We start from the raw sequence: 17,297 nt of genomic DNA, 5'->3' as shown, positions 1-17,297 counted from the left end.
TTTCTAAACTTGTTCCTAAATTTTTTTTCAAAAACAACTCTCCCAAAAACAAACCAAACAAGCCCATCATCTTTCTACCACATCACTTCAAACTCAATCCATTTTTCACGTTTTTTCGTAAAAAATCAAAAAGTACACTTATTTAGATCATTCCAAACAACAAACAAATCCAATAACCATATCTCTTTCATAAATGCAAATTGAGAGTTGATGATCAGTGACAAGAAACTATAAATGATTATTTATTAATTTTTAAATAATTTATTTTAATTCAAAAATTTAAAATAGAAAACAATCTAGTAAAAGTTTAAAAAAATTAAAATTAAAATTAAACAAAAATTTTTTTAGAACATGGAAAATATTTATATTAAAATGACCATATAGAACAAGACTCCAAAGTAGGGGTGCAACTCGGGCGGGTTCGGTCGGGTTGGGGGTCTGCCCAAGCCCGACCCGAATTGTATTTGGCACTGCCCAAGCCCGCCCAAGCCCGACCATGAACCCGAACATTGTTGCCCAAGCCTGGCCCAAGCTCTGTATTTTGAACTCGGGTTGCCCGAATTGCCCGAATTGCCCGAGTTCAGAAACTTGTAGGTAGATCTAAGGGTAGACATAAAAGATGCTAATCTAATGGTAGAAAACTAACCAAAAAAAAATAAAAAATAAAAATTAAGACTAACTCTTTTACTTAATAGAAGACTAACCAAAAAAAAAAATAAAAATAAAAATTAAGACTAACTCTTTTACTTAATTTATATATATTACATAATTTATTAAATTATATATATATTATATATTATATATTATATAATTTATATAATATATTAAATTGAATTCGGGTTCGGGTTGCTCGGGTTGGCCATTGGTTCTGCCCAAGCCCGGCCCGAATTGCAATTCGGGCATCAAAAATCTGCCCAAGCCCGTCCAGATTACAAGATATAGTTGCCCAAGCCCTAAAAAAACTCGGGCTGGGCTTGGGTTGCTCGGGTTGAGCCCGCCCGAGTTGCACCCCTACTCCAAAGGGCCAAACAAATCATACAACAAAAGGAAAAAAAAAAAAAACTGCCAAAAAGATTAGCTACGATTTAGAAACAATCACCAATCTTTTCAAAGATGTGATTTGAAAGTAAGATCTGTAGCAAATCAAGTAAGATTTACTTGAAAGCTCGCTGCCCCTATCGACATCGTTTCCATCGCCGCTACCTAACTCCTTCACCGCCACCGCCACCGCCACCGCCACCATACTTCAAATGTCGTAAGAAGGAAGTACACCCATAGTGATATAGGAGAACGGTTAAGAGAAGAGGGGACACTCGACTCGGGTTGGTCTGTGTCGGGTCGCGCGAGCTCTTGCCAAAATTTAGACCAGGCCAGCTTAGCCCACGGACCAGAAAATTAAGTCTAGGCCCAAGAAATATTCGGGGCTCAGGTGGGCTGGCGGACTTGACTAGACAATTTATTTATAATTTTTTTCTCTATTAAAAATGGCATTAAGCCTCGAGTAGCCTAAAACGAGTTGATCAGCCGAGTTAAGTGAGCCGGATTGAGCTCCAGAACACCTAACTTAGCCTCAAGGTCAAAATTTCAAGATAAGCTTGAACTCAAACTTGACTAAACCTAATCGAATTGAGTCCACTCAGACCGCAGGTGGACTTCGGGGCCTCGGGCTTGCGGGCAAGATTTACCGCCCTAAACCTACTACACCAAAAACTCAACGGAAACTTGGCCACACCATATCCACAGAAACACTTCCAGCTCTCTAGGCCAGGTTCTGATCATCCAAATCTCTCTCTCTCTCTCTCTCTCTCTCTCTCTCTCTCTCTCTCCAACCCAAAAAATCCAAACAAAACCCAAACCTACAAAATAAAAATAAAAATAAAATATAAAATATAAAAAATAAATTAAAGAAAAAAGGTTGCAAAACTAGAGTGAGGAGAAAAAGATGTCAGTGGCATCGTCTTCAATCGGATTCATCAAATTCTCAACTTCATCATCATCAGCATGTACTTGTTCATCTCATTCACCATCATCATCTTCCACCTTCAGATTCTCTGCAACAAAGCCCACATTTGTCACCATTATTAGAAGCTCTCAAACCGAAGGCCCTCTCAGAAGACCCGTTGCTCCTTCTCCTCCTACTACTCCAAAGCCCGCACCACCCTCCTCGCCGGCAGCGCCTCCGAAGCCGGTGGCAGTGGTGGTGGATAAGAGTGATTACAATGGAGTTTCAGAGGCAAAAGGCCAAAGAGCTTCAGGAGTACTTTAAGCAGAAGAAGCTTGATGAAGCTGATCAAGGCCCCTTCTTTGGTTTCATTGCCAAGAATGAAATCTCCAATGGAAGGTAAAATCATACACTAATTTGTATATTTTGTTGAGGATTTTGTAAATGGGTTTTTGAAATTAAAGTTCAATTATGAAAATTTGAACAGTTTAGATGATGCCCTTTTTCCCTCTGTTTGGTTGTTGAGAGAACTCAGGAAATAAGTAGGAAAAGGAGAATTCAATTTTAATGTTGATTGATAATGTTGTCAATCAAAATTCAATGTAATTAAGCAACCAGTTGAATTGGGCAACATGGTGGTGAAATATCTGAAATTCAAAATTTTGTTATTGATCTGAATGGTGGCTCTGTGTTTACACCAGAGGCCAAAGTGATGGCATTTGCAGATTCTTGGCAAGTTTTTGGCTTCAAACTCATTCCAAGTTCAAGTGAAAATGGGTTTTGTAATGGATTCCATCAACTTAGTTCATGAAGGCATCCTCACTAACTTGAATTTAGGTTGCAATGATATATACCTATCTGAATTATTGTATAATGCAATTGACACTAAAGAATGAAAAGCTAGTACTGGTGTGAACTTTTACTAGAATCCCTACTCAAATTAATCTAACACCACCTTTCAAATTCAGATTTCTAAAATGTTCTGAAATTCTTATGGAAGTGTGAGGATCATTTCAGTACTTGCAATTCTGTGGTTGTAAATGTCTTTTGTTAGAATTTACCATCACCTACCACCACTACCACCTCACCTACTCCACTAAACCTAACCCACTACACCACTACCACCTCACCTACTCCACTAAACCTAACCCACTACACCACTATCACCATCCACTACACACCATCCACTACACCTACATCTATATAAGAAACCATTTGTAATAGACATAAATGTATCAAAAAAATCAATCAATAATACAATTCTCTATTTCTTTTTATACATCAATTTTAACATGGTATCAGAGCAAGGTTAACAACTTAGTCATTCTGCTTCACTGGCGGGCGGCAGTCTCGTTTTGGCCGCCCGCCGGACCTCTACTCATACCTTCCATCCGCTGCCACAAATCCCATAACTGAATCATCGGAATAATCGCCGTCGTCCACGGCTTCACCGGCGAGTCGAGCTGGCTCATTCAGCTCACCTCCGTCCTCTTCGCCAAGTCCGGCTTCGCCACTTGCGCCATATTCAGACCCAAATCAACCTCAGCTTCTCTACCATGGCAAGACATGTTCCGATCTGCCTTCGTTCGCAAACCCGACTGCGTGAAGACCTAAGGTTTTGGATTCTGCTTGCTTCATCTTCAACGAAGAGAGCAGCCCTCAAAATCGAAATGCCCAAGCAAATCCATGAGATCAAGGACTTCCTTCTCACTGCCAGAAGGAAGGATGCACGTTCTGTGAAAATCAAAAGGAGCAAAGAAGTTGCGAAGTTCAAGGTTCGTTACTCCAAGTACCTCTACACACTCTGTGTGTTTGACTCAGAGAAGGCTGACAAGTTGAAGCAATCCCTTCCTCCAGGTTTGAGCGTGCAAGACCTGTGAATCAAGTTGAGATGGAGTTGGAAGCGTAATTTGAAGGCCTTGTTTATTTAGAGTTGTGCTTTTGCAACTTATCAGATTTTATTAAAAAAAAAAAAAAAAAGCACTTGTTTGTGATGGTTGCTATCACCCACTCTCTCAAACAGATTCTCTCTCCCATGTGACCCACTCTCCCACCTATCCTCTTTCTTTCTTTTCCTTTGTTTTATATTTATTTTACTCCATTTTTTTTTGAAAAGCAACCGACACCTCCTCTGGTTTGCACACCCCTCCATTATTTTATGTTTCTTTTATTTTTATTCTTAAACACCACCGCAACATTCCACCCACCAGCCTGCTTTCTCCATTAATACATTTTTATTCTTATTATTTTTATTTTTCTTATTATTCCTCCCCCAAAAAAAAAAAAAAAAAAAAAAAAAAAACATCCACCGCCTAAACTTTATGTTTTATTATCACTTTCTTTTTTATTATCACGTTTCATTGGTGCTCTTGCCAAAATTTCAAATTTGCACAACAACCCATATTTTATTCATCTCAGGGATCACTCCCGATCACCATTTTACACAAAAAAAAAAAAAACAAAAAAAAAAAACAAACCATCACAACAAACCAAACCACCACACCAAAAGAGTTGTTTTCTTTTCTGCAGACGGCCGCCAACCGACCTCACTTCTTCGCCTATTCCGCCGGTCTCTTCTTCTTGCCTCCGTCTTGGGCGGCCCTTGACGGTGCTGCCTCCGTGTTTTCCACGCCGCCGAGCACGTTCACTCCCCCATACTCTTCCACTGCAGCATATGGCGGCCCTCCAAATCGGAACATCACGGTGGCCTTCCGCTTCAGTTCCTTATTTTCTGCTTTCAGCACACTTATCTCTGCTCGCGCATCCTTATACATGCGTTGGAGCAGAGCCAGTTGGGCGTTTAAATGCTGCACCTCATTTGTCCTACTCTGCAGCCGGTTCGACAAATTTGTGACCGCCGTCATGCTTTCCACACATGCCTTCAAAGTATACTGATTGGCCTCCACATCTGACTGCACTGCCATTCTTTGCTCCACCGACCGCATCGGAAAGTTCAACGGAGCAAACTCCGGGGCGCTTGGTTGAGTTTCCAGTGCCACCGCACCAGTTCTCTCTCTCGTTGACTCGTTGAGGTCGGGAAAGAGGGTGAGCAGCCCGCGGGAAGACGATGAAGCCATTTTCTAGGCACCAGAGTGTTACACAGTATCTCTTTCAGAATTCTCTCTCAGAAAACAGAGTGTTACAGAATCTCTCTCAGAAATCTCTCTCAGAATATCTCTCGCAGGTTTTTTGCCTCAGCCTCAGCCTCTGTCTTATAGCCGAGGCAGCCACGCGCATCGCGCGCCTCTTACCACCAGCCGACAAACGGGCACGCAAGCCAAGGCGCCCACGTGCCTCGCCATCATGTCCGGCACAACTTTTTATGGATTGGGCACGCCTTTTGATGGCACGCCTTTTGATAAATTGGGCACACCTTTTGAGGGTGCGACTTTTTAAGGGTCCGACAAGACTCTGTAAACTGTCCCGACATAGATTCCGGTTAGTTTCTACAAGGGTCCGACAAGACTCTGTAAACTGTCCCGACATAGATTCCGGTTAGTTTCTACAAGGGTCCGACAAGACTCTGTAAACTGTCCCGACATAGATTCCGGTTAGTTTCTACAAGGGTCCGACAAGACTCAGTAAACTGTCCCGACATTGATTCCGGTTAGCTCCTTCATGGGTCCGACAAGACTCTGTAAACTGTCCCGACATTGATTTCGGTTAGTTTTTACAAGGGTCCAGCAAGACTCCGTAAACTGTCACAACAACTGTCACAACATTGTCTGCTACAACGGTCCGCCATGACCCCATAAACTGTCTTCTACAACGGTCCGACATGACCCCATAAACTGTCTTCTACATCGGTCTGACACCACCATACAGTGTCCTCTACCACGTTATGACACCCCCATACAGTGTCATCTACAAAGTTTTGACACCACCATACAGTGTCCTCTACAACGTTATGACACCACCATACAGTGTCTTCACCAACGGTCTGACACGACCATACAGTGTCTCCTATCCTTTTTTTTTTTTTTTTTTATGTATTTTCTTGTTTTGTTCCTCTCTTCAAACTCAAGTTGGTTAGTTTCTATCCTCCTTGAGTTTGCGGGGGGCTGTTAGAATTTACCATCACCTACCACCACTACCACCTCACCTACTCCACTAAACCTAACCCACTACACCACTACCACCTCACCTACTCCACTAAACCTAACCCACTACACCACTATCACCATCCACTACACACCATCCACTACACCTACATCTATATAAGAAACCATTTGTAATAGACATAAATGTATCAAAAAAATCAATCAATAATACAATTCTTTATTTCTTTTTATACATCAATTTTAACATCTTTCTTGTTTTTGTATGTCTATTTTATTTATTTATTAATATATGTATATATCACAGTCAAATTATCTGTACTCTGTTTCTAACGAAATGAATAAAACCATTTTCAGTATAAGAGAAGTCAGTTTGCTTTCGCCCAACTGGCTACATCGGTTGAAATGATATAATGGAAGTCAGCTATGTTTTGCCACCAAAGAAAATCCATTAACTTCAAGAACTAAATTCATTCACTTCAAAAAGTAAACAAGAAACTATGATTTAATTCATCATGAACAATAATCAAAAATTAAATTAACGTTTCTTAGGCTGTTCAGTGTGAAGTGACCCATGTGATGAAACTATTGGGCTCCCGAAAATTTATGTTTTCATAGTAGTAAAATGAACCCGAGGGTGTGGAGTAATTTGACGGTGGTATCACATTTCTTTTTCTTTTTGGATACATTGGCGTACATAGCCCATGGGATAGGGAGTCTTGCTTGTGGCAAGACTTGAACCTTGACTTCCTAGTGAGGTACATGGGTTTTGGTGTCACATTTCTGTAGTTGTTTTACTTTAATGCTTTCGTGGAGCTAGTTTTTTAACATGTCTCTCTCTCTCTCTCTCTGTTTACATTTTTGCTTTGTTTCCCTCCTGGCTCGTTATTTTGATGCTCGCGGATTCTAATTTATTTGAACCAAAGTTCTTTCTTAGGATGTTGAACTTTTTAAATTTGACCGTGAAAGAATCATAAGCCACAACGATGCATTTTCTTGTATTGCTACTGACCTAACTTCTGGGTTCAAGTAAGCTGCCAATGGCATCATTTTACAAAGGATTCTACAACTTTTTCATGAAGTTCCTTTTTAAATACTTTCAAGGAATCAAAGTCACGAATCATGTGCTATATATACTTTATTGCTTGGTATTATTCGAATAAAAATTGAAATTTTATTGATTTGTTTGAATGGACTTGCCCAAATTTGAGTTCAGTTGCTCTGATCCTTTATAAATTTGCATTTTGCTCCCTTAATCAATTTATATATTTGTAGGGGTAAGGCAATTTCTTGACCTGGTCTTTTCTTCTCTGTTGTTTTTTGTTTGGGATTTATTTGATTTATTTATTATATATTTTGAGTAGATGGGCAATGTTTGGTTTTGCTGTTGGGATGCTTACAGAGTATGCAACAGGCTCCGATTTTGTTGATCAAGTAAAGATTCTTCTCTCCAATTTTGGTATTGTAGACCTGGAATGATTCACCTGTTTGATCTCCAATGCTACAAATACTCTCTGTTTGATGTAATTGCTGTAATTAAATACAATGTCACGTCTGCCACTGTTTTTATTTTTGGATTAAATTGTTCAATTTCATCTTTTTAAATCCACTTGAATGCCTGTATCCTTGCAATTTGCTTGAATTTCACAAGTTTTTGTAATGCAGTTGGACCAAGAATGTCTCTGCCTTTCATTTTCCAAGTCAAAGGATCTTTTTTCTTTAGATCACTCTATTTTCTTGTTCTAATGCACTTCCAAGTTTTGCATCATATGAAAATGTCAGAACTCGTGAATCTCAAGATTTGGTCTAATGGCTAGGAATGCATTAGGACAGGAGGAGAGAGATTTAAGTAGTGTATATTTTTGTACAAAAATACTAGTACTACTATACCTCTAAAACTCCATCCCAGCTTATGGAGGGTTGTTGAGACAAAGGGTTGTCGTGGTGGATGAGGCTTGCAGGTCTGATGTCCGGGTTTGAGTTTTACTGTTGTGTGATGCATCTTTTCCTTTCTCTATTCTCTTCTTACCTCTTGTAAAAAAAAAAAATTGAAAAATAGAAGTTTTTGGGGGATGTTACATGAATAAATTTTTCCCACCATTTTCACAATGTGAGCCAAATCTTGCATTAAATAAAGGAGTGAGGTGGTATGAAACATGGATGATTTTTTTTTTTCCAACATGATTCGTATGCTATAGTTGTATGGTGTATGCTGTATTTTGATCCTATTTACTTCCTAGATAGAGAAGAGATTACTGGTTCTTTGTGAACACAAGCTATATTAGAATTGGATTGTAAATGGAAGTTGGCTTTGAGCTTTTGCTCTTTTCTCTTTGTTCTAAAGCTTGTTTTAGGTCCCAAAAACATGTAACAACCTCTCTATTTGTTACGGTCATGAGTTTACTTTTGGAAAGTGATAAAGATTTTGAATCTTGCCGGCTAATTTTTTCAAAAAATATTTAATAAATAGAATAGAATAATTTATACAACCAAACAACAGAACAAATGAGATGGAAAATTAGTCTGTGTTCTTATTCCATCGCTCCCTAGTCCATGCCAATTCTTCTCTATTCTTATTTCATTGTCTTACTACAGCTCACGTTGGCTTTTTATTTTTATTATTTATTTAAATGATATTACATTGAATTACAATTATAATAATAAAGATCAAATATAGCACAATTAACATAACAATAACGTCGTATTGATCATATACGAACATAGAAATAGAGTCAATCATTTAAAATAATTTCGATTGTACATATCAGATAGTGAGACCAATCATAATATATACACTTTCATTTATGTTAGGTTTTTGTAATTAGCAATCCCGTTTAACTGAACTCTTTTCAGTTGTAATTTTATTTGCCCTTTTTGTTTCAGTGAGAATGTGAGTGTTTAGATGCGAATCCAATCTGAATTGCACATATGTAGAGGAGTTTGTGATCTTGAGCATTACATGTTTGCCACTTCGCTGATTATGAACGGGAATTGAGCTGCCCGGTCAGTTCGCAAGGGTCTAGGGAACAACACCCCATGGCAGGTCAGGGGCAGGGGTCCAGGGAGCAGCGCCCCATGGCAAGTCCAGGGCAGTGCTCAGGTGGGATCGAGGGGTCGTGCCCCTGAAGCCAAAATTGTTTGACAGCTTAAGTGGTCATTTGCTCGCTCGAGCGGTGAAATTGATCATCCAATATCTTTGTCTACAAATTAAACTTTTGGAAAATATGCTTCACCGTTCAACTAATGAAGTGTGCGCTTGAGGGGTCAGGCTATATGTTTCGCACCGTCATTACTCACACCGCTTTAGCGGTGAAGTGTGCACTCGAGTAGTCTTCATGATCCTGTTTATTATAAAATGCGCCGTTTGTTGTTTTTAGGATTTAAGCCGTCTAAATTCTAAGAGAGCAGAACCAAGGCTTTCTATATTAGAGGGTATTTGTATAAGTGTTTTCTTGATGATTTGAGAGTAATCGATGTATCAACGAGTTTCATATTAACATCATTAATGGGTTTGTCTTTATTATCTTATTCACAATGGTGGATTTTGGAGAAATTGGGGTTTGAAACTTTGGTGGATTCCAGAGTGGCTTATTGTCATAAATTTGACATTAGCGTTGTGGATTAAACGTTAGGCAAGACAATTTCGAGATGAAGACGGTGAAGAGGCACATCGGGATCAGTTCAATTTGGGCGTGGATTTGCTAGGTAATTGAGGGTACACATGTGTAATTCTTTTTTGTCTTTTTAGTGTACTTTTTGTGGCTTTGGCACCTGATTTTTTTTTTTTAATCACAATTGGAGGCACTCTAATTATGATTTTTTTCACGTTAAATCGTTGTGTCGATTTGTTATTAATTATTTGATTGAGATTAATATTTACTATTTAAAAAACATAATCACAAATCAATATATCGGGAATTTAAATTTTTTTAACTTAGATTATTTCACTTATATTTATGTGATTGAATTTTTCAGTTCTGTATCTGTAAACTTAATATATTTTTATATCATATTTTGTCATATTTGTTGAATATTGGTAATATTTAAGTGTATTCAACAAGTATGTGTATGCACATATAAAATATGATACAAAGATGTATAAAAATTCAAACCAATGAGTTCCTAATAAAATACAGAGGCCGGGCAAATGGACTAACCCAATTGATTGGGGCTCATGGTTTTAAAAGCGAGATTATTCGAATTCGATACATGCAATTTCACATAAACTATATATCTAAGTTAAGTTTAAATTAGCAAGAGTCCAACATAAAATGTCTGTTGCTTGCTTGCCATTAAAAATTTAATAATTTTTAATCTTACCTATATTGTTTTATGTGAGGAGCACTTTGGTATAAGCCTCTTATAGGGTCTATATTATGTGCAACAGTTTGTGGCTTTTTTTGGGTGGATAACAGTTTGTGGCTCATATAAATGAAGTATTTTTTTTGATGAAAAATGTGTATCATTCCTATAAAATACACGACATTATTATAAAATATGTAATTTCATTTCTAAATCGTAAATTATCGTAATTTTATTTAAAAATTGTGTAATATTTACTACAAAAATACATAATAAATTACATAGTGCTATTTGCAAAAGATGTCCAAAAAATGGAATTATAAATAATGAGAGAATATTCCATGTATATTTTAAGTGCTCCAAAGCCACAACTTATCACCACCAATTAACAGGCTTAATTTTTCTTGATTTCGGCTTGGTATCTCTCTTTTCTATCACACAATATATATCCAAATTCTCAATTAAAAATAATTAGCTTAGCTTTGGTACATCATACCATTGATTGAGAGCGGATTTTGAATGGTGAACAGCAAAATTGGAGACATCGAATTCCTGTCTCTTCGCTACTATGGTAACACAATTTTAACAGTAGATTATACTAGGTATTTTTGCATTTTAAATTAAATTTTAATTAAATTTCTTATTTTTCAATTCTAACAATTAATTCTTTACATTTTCAGTTAAGGTACAATATAATCCTATTAGTTTGGTGTTTAAATTGGTTAACAAAATTGTTAAGTAACCCTAACATGGATTTATAAATTTAGAACCGGACAAAATCACTCAGATTTTTTTGGATGAATGATTATATGGTGGAGATTAAATTGTATAGTATAGGATTTATATTTAAAATAAATTTGAATCATAAAATGATAATTTTAGATAATTAGTATGAATTTATAGTATTACTGATAAATTTATTCCCTTTTCCTTTTTACCGTATTTTCTAAATTCATCGCCGTTATCTTTGTTTTATAATGGTCAAATGACAATTTTAATTATTAGTAATTTAACACTAGATTTATGAAAATGCCACATTAATTATAACTTGATTGAAAGTATAAATAATTAACGGTTACAATTAAAAAAATTTAATTAGTAATTTTGCATAATAAAAAATGAGAAAAATAAAACGTCAATAAAAAAAAGTTACATTATGAAAAATTAATAACATATATATATATATATATTTAAATGTCAAGAGGCCCTAAGTTCATATCTTACTTTAGGCCTCCAAATTTATTAGTTCTTTCATACTCATATGAAAGGATTGTGTGTTATCTGAATTATTTTAACTTGAAAAAAGTTTAGAAATATAAGAATCACACATTCATGTACAACTTTCTCATATGAGGTAAGTTCTATCTTTTTAAAATTTCACATCTGCATGAAAGAATTTTATAATTAATTTATGTGTAAATAAAAAAAACTATAATTTAGTCTCCTTAGAACACCCTGTCTTTCTAGTTTCCCTCGTCAACCCCACTCAAGATTTCATGGAGTTGTTTATTATACATGCAAAGTTTTGTACACAAATACATGTATTTATAAAGATATTAAATCATAATATTGAACCCATTTTTTTTCAAAAAAGTGATGTATGGTATGGATTCTACTTTTGAATTGGACGACTCATATTATGAATAAACCTCAATTACATAATTAAATTTTTAAATCTTTTTAAATAAATTTTTTAAGTATATAATATTGCTGATATATTTATTATATTTCAATGTTGATACATATATAAATTGGAAATTCTATAATATATAGTATATTGTATGCCTGTAAACGGAGGAAGCCAAGACTGTCTTGAAAGGTCACAAAAAACCTTATTTCATCTCTGTATAGACATTGACATTATTCCAAATGGCCGGCCCCGGACGGCCACCTTGTCATCTTCTTCTTCATCTCTTTCTTTTTCTCCTTCTCTCTCTCTTCTCCACATGTCTTCTTCTCCTCCTCGTACTTCTTGTTGATCTCTTCTTCACTATGTCACCCAATATTTGCTTACAAACTCAACACTTACCAAAAACTAAAAGTGCATCATCACAAGCTGCTGGTGGTGCAGCTACTTAGATATCATGGGGTGTACACAAGGCAAGCCCTCGTCGAATTCGCCGCCTTGGAATTTGCAGAAGTTGAAGATGGAAAATGGGTATGCCAAAGGTAAGTATAATAATAATAATAATGTGGAAGCCCGCAGATCTAGGCCCGAGCCTAGGAAGAGCAGTGCTGCCCGGCCCATGCCCAGGATCAGCAGTGCTGGTCATAGTGGTAGTATTGGTAGTGGTACTGGTGGTAGAGAAGAGCCAAAGTTGATTACTAGAGAGGTAATAAAGAAAGATAGTGGTGGTCGTGGCGGCGGTAGCGGTGGTGGTGGGAATATTCCTAAGAGGATGAGTAGATCATTGAATCTGGGGGGAGAGGAGGAGATGGTGGATGGGTGGCCAAAATGGCTGATTGATAATATACCTAAAGAAGTTCTGGCTGGTATAGTACCTAGAAGTGCTGAGTCTTATGACATGCTTGACAAGGTTAGATTTCCAATTTTAATGTTTATTAATTATCGAAATTCAATACTGCTTCACAAATGCTTTGTATTCCAAAAAAAAAAAATATATCAGAAAAAGCCCAGAATTTCAATTTAGGGAGAAATACAAAATGGGAACTTGGCCAAGAAAATGTAAATTGGTGGGAAATATATGAGAATTAGCTTCCCTCCATTCCACTATTTGGACTAGAACATTCAGCGCCCATCTTGGATCCACTTTGTTTATCTGAACCGTTCAATTTGTAGTTCTTCTAATGTTGATGATCCATGAAAAAAATTAAGTTGATTGAATAACATTAGGCATAAGTTTAGATCACATTTGGCTTAATAACATAGAAGGTCTATTTTTGAATTATAATTATCGTCTATTTTTTAAAAGACAAATGTGATCCAAACATGTGGCTACTGATATTTGTTTAACCTGATTTTTTCTCCATAGATGATCTACTCAGGAGGCACTGAATTGCATGGTTCATATCAACAAAATGGACCTATAATGGGATAAATTGGACCCTGGCACATCCTAGTTTTATTACAGTAGAGGTGGGAAAAAAAAAAAAACAGTAAAAATCACCGATTCAATTTAGCATCCAATATTTTCTATTGTTCCACTTTAAGGCAATCTAGCATCCTATTTTTTCCATTGTATATTTATATTTGGTTCACTAAATAATATTTGGTCCACTTTAATGCAATCTGGATTTGTAAAACAATGTTTTATAAAAACAGGTAGGGCAGGGGACCTATAGCAATGTGTATAAAGCAAGAGACAAGGAAACTGGAAAAATTGTAGCCCTCAAGAAGGTCAAATTCGATACAACAGAACCTGAGAGCGTAAAGTTCATGGCACGAGAGATCGTGATCTTGCAGAAGCTAGATCACCCCAATATCGTAAAACTTGAAGGCCTTGCCACATCAAGAATGCAGTACAGTCTCTATCTGGTTTTCGAGTACATGCATTCTGACTTAGCCAGAATCATCTCCCGGCCTGATGTGAATCTCACCGAACCACAGGTTGAAAATTTCTTCGCTCAACTCTGAGAAATTTCACACTTTTTAGGGAGAAAATGTAACAATATTCCGAATTTATGCAGGTCAAGTCTTATATGCATCAATTGCTTTCAGGACTTGAGCACTGCCACAATAGGGGTATTTTGCACCGTGACATTAAGGGGTCCAATTTGTTGATAGATAAAAATGGGATGTTAAAAATTGCTGATTTTGGGCTAGCAAATTATTTTGATCCTACTAGAAAGCGACATTTGACAAGCCGTGTGGTGACACTTTGGTATAGAGCCCCCGAGCTGCTTTTAGGTGTTACAGCGTACGGAGTTGGAATTGATCTTTGGAGTGCTGGATGCCTTATGGCTGAGATGTTCGGGGGGAGGCCAATCATGCCTGGTAGGACTGAGGTATATAATTCTTTTCAATCAAAGATCCCAAAGTTTATTAAATTTTAGTGAAATAATTTGAATTTGTATAAAATGTGAAATGAAGTGATCAATTTCTTTTTGGAATTCAGGTTGAGCAACTTCATAGGATATTCAAGCTATGTGGTACACCTTCAGAGGAATATTGGAAAAGATTGAAGGTGTCTACGACATTCAGACCGCCACGTGAATATAAACCTAGTCTCCGAGAAGTATTTAGAGACTTCCCTCCATCTTCTCCGGGTCTTTTGAACATTCTTCTTTCCCTAGATCCTGCATTACGCGGCTCTGCAGCCTCTGCTCTTGGAAATGAAGTAAGCACAGATCACTAAATAATGTGTTCGGAACAAGTTGTTTTTAAAACATATTTTCTTAGATCAAAAAACCATGTTTTGTGCTCAAAGGGTTTTATTTATTTTATTTTATTTTATTTTTATTGCAGTTTTTTTATACAAGCCCGTTGGCGTGTGACCTTTCTGGTTTGCCTGTAGTCTACAAAGAGGAAGATGAGCCAATACAAGCTAGAAGGTAAGTTCCTTGTCCAGATTGTTAATTTAGTTGCATGAGCAATCAGTTTAGATGCTGACTCAATGATCAAAATTGAAATGAAATTTAGTAATTTGGGCATTTATGAACGTACATGTAACTTATAACCACACAAAACTTGAAGAACTGAAATTAAAGTGCCTTATGATTATACAACTAGAAGTTACTTTTTTCTTTGTTGTAGGCATAAGAATTTGAAAATGAGGCACCGGTCAAAAACACAACGAGAGCGCTCGAAAAAGGATCTTGTAGCCATGGAGAAACCAGAAGGAGATTTTGGTTCTTCTAAAGAGGTACTAATTTTCACATTCAATTTTAAATTATACAAATTGATATGAAATTCTCAACTTCAATGAAAAATATTATCCAACTTTTGTTGTGCCTAGTCACAAACATTGTCTTGCTTCACTATCAAACCCTTGGCATAGGCTCAGCCTAAGCCTCATTCGAGCCAGGCTGGCCCACCCAGAAGTGACCAGGTAGGCCTTTGGATCAAATGATGACCCTTATCTATCTTCTATCTATACTATATATAAGCAAAGGCTGAACTTGGTGTCCTAAAACTTTTGTTTTTCTTGACCTTGAGTCTGATAAAGCATGCCCTTACCACTTGAACGGAACACAGTATGTGTGCCTTCTATAATATATAATGCATGGATATTAATGTGATTTTCAGGATCCAAAGAAGAGGGAAGAGTTGAACCTCCAACAGGGCAGTAGTACTGGAACTAGTACTTCATCAAGCATGAAGCAAAGCAACCAAGAGGGGAGTCCACCACCACCGCCTCGTTTACTCTCCCCATATGTACTATCATCTCAACAACAAAACATGTTCAATAGATCTGATGCCCATCCTAATGCTACCAAGAACATCAAGAACCTCCCTCCCTTACCCAATGCCAAAACAAGACCTATCAAGTACAATTTTGACAACGACGATGATGACAACATGTACAGATTGAATCAAGTCCAGAGGTCCGTGTCCACTAGAGAATTCCGAAAACTGGATCAGAGAAAGCTCTTTAAACTACATGCAGTAGTTGATTAGGTCACGCAAATGAACCATGAATGGCTGAGAGAATTTTTTGTTTTTTGAGTTGTTTTGAATCGTTATTCTATACAAATTTTTATTTTTATTTTTATTTTCAAATTAGTTGATTTAAGCATGCAGAAGTAGTAAATAATTACATATTACATATACTATATATTTCTAGTTCCATAGTCACCATGCAATGCATGTATTGCTGTTGTGTACTATGCTACTGAACTTGAAATTAATTTGGCAAATTACTTTTTAAGTTTAAAAACTTCTGTCATGTTTTTGGTTCTTGCAAGGCAAACTAGAAGACAGATAGAAGAAATAGAAATGTTGGTGTATTTCCTATTGTATATCGATTTCATAATCTGTCTGAGATATGTTGATCAAAATGTATTGATTACTGAGAATGTCTCTAAAGAGAAGTAAATTGAATTTTTGAATCATAATGGTTGGATACAAATCTATCACCTCATTCTATATGAATTTTCTGTATAATTATTTTGTATATTATTGCTCTATAGAAAAAAGCAAGCTCGAGGTCTTGGGAGACTTTGAGGACAACAGGGAACAAAGGAAAACCTAAATATATTTACATGTGTGGGCATTTTAAGTTCCTAGAGTAATTCAATTACATTAATTAGGATCTTGCTTTTGACAAAACACCAAACAAATAGAAACAAAAATACACCCCCTTTTATTGGTTGTCAAAACGCCATTATGTGGCCATTGGCCAACCTTTATAGTCCTGTTTTAGGTTGTTACAAAGATGAGGTGAGGTAAGATGTCTCTTTATTCAAAGATCACATTGGATTTTCCCTTTCCTTTCAGCTTGTCATTTAGGCTTTGGTTTCATCTTTCACTACAAGAAAAGTGGGTTTATGAGACGGAACTATTTGCGACGGCACACTTGCCGTCTCAAAAAGTCACTTTTTGCGACGGCGGAAAATGCCATCTAAAAAAAGCAGAGTATTTGCAACGGCGTTTGGAGTATTTGCGACGGCGTTTTACCGTCGCAAAAAAGCAATTTTTTTGTAGTGTTTCATTATTGCCTTGTCTAATCAATAACACAGTTGTTCTCTAGGGATTTCAAAAATGTTGCCAAATCTTTGCTGGCTTGGTCATTTTGCAAGTTGTATAATTGAGCCAGTCAAAAATAAATTCATTTATATATGTTATCTCTATATTCGTTTCAGAGAGGCCTATTGAAATGTCGCTTGGTCACTATACATACATGATGGTGGAACATAAGACAGCAAGCACACGGTAAAATGTCACATGAAAGTGTTGCAATTTCATTTTAGCGGTGCTTTTGAAACGCTACCAAGGAGCAAATTTTTTTGTAGTGTATATTTACATATTATAAAATATTATACTCAAATTTGAATCACTTTGTTGGAGACGGCCATTACATCATGAAGGGTTGAAA

General features: G+C 36.6%; 1 protein-coding gene and 1 pseudogene across 2 annotated transcripts; both read left to right on the top strand.

The window, feature by feature from the left end:
* The first annotated feature begins 1,810 nt into the window (after positions 1 to 1,810).
* Positions 1,811 to 7,721, top strand: LOC114309701 (light-harvesting complex-like protein OHP2, chloroplastic; annotated as a pseudogene). The gene is made up of 2 exons (XR_014364768.1): positions 1,811 to 2,341; positions 7,365 to 7,721. The product of XR_014364768.1 is annotated as a light-harvesting complex-like protein OHP2, chloroplastic (transcript).
* Positions 7,722 to 12,183: 4,462 nt separating this feature from the next.
* Positions 12,184 to 15,968, top strand: LOC114309691 (putative serine/threonine-protein kinase At1g54610). The gene is made up of 7 exons (XM_082921455.1): positions 12,184 to 12,839; positions 13,586 to 13,870; positions 13,951 to 14,268; positions 14,379 to 14,600; positions 14,729 to 14,814; positions 15,017 to 15,125; positions 15,509 to 15,968. Exons 1-7 carry the CDS (start codon positions 12,387 to 12,389, stop codon positions 15,878 to 15,880), a joined length of 1,845 nt encoding a protein of 614 aa, XP_082777581.1. The 5' UTR covers positions 12,184 to 12,386; the 3' UTR covers positions 15,881 to 15,968.
* Positions 15,969 to 17,297: the final 1,329 nt, after the last annotated feature.

The sequence above is a fragment of the Camellia sinensis genome, chromosome 3 (assembly GCF_055761805.1).
Source record: "Camellia sinensis isolate YWXY chromosome 3, ASM5576180v1, whole genome shotgun sequence".
NCBI lineage: Eukaryota > Viridiplantae > Streptophyta > Magnoliopsida > Ericales > Theaceae > Camellia > Camellia sinensis.
This window is presented reverse-complemented; position numbering and strand designations above follow the sequence as displayed.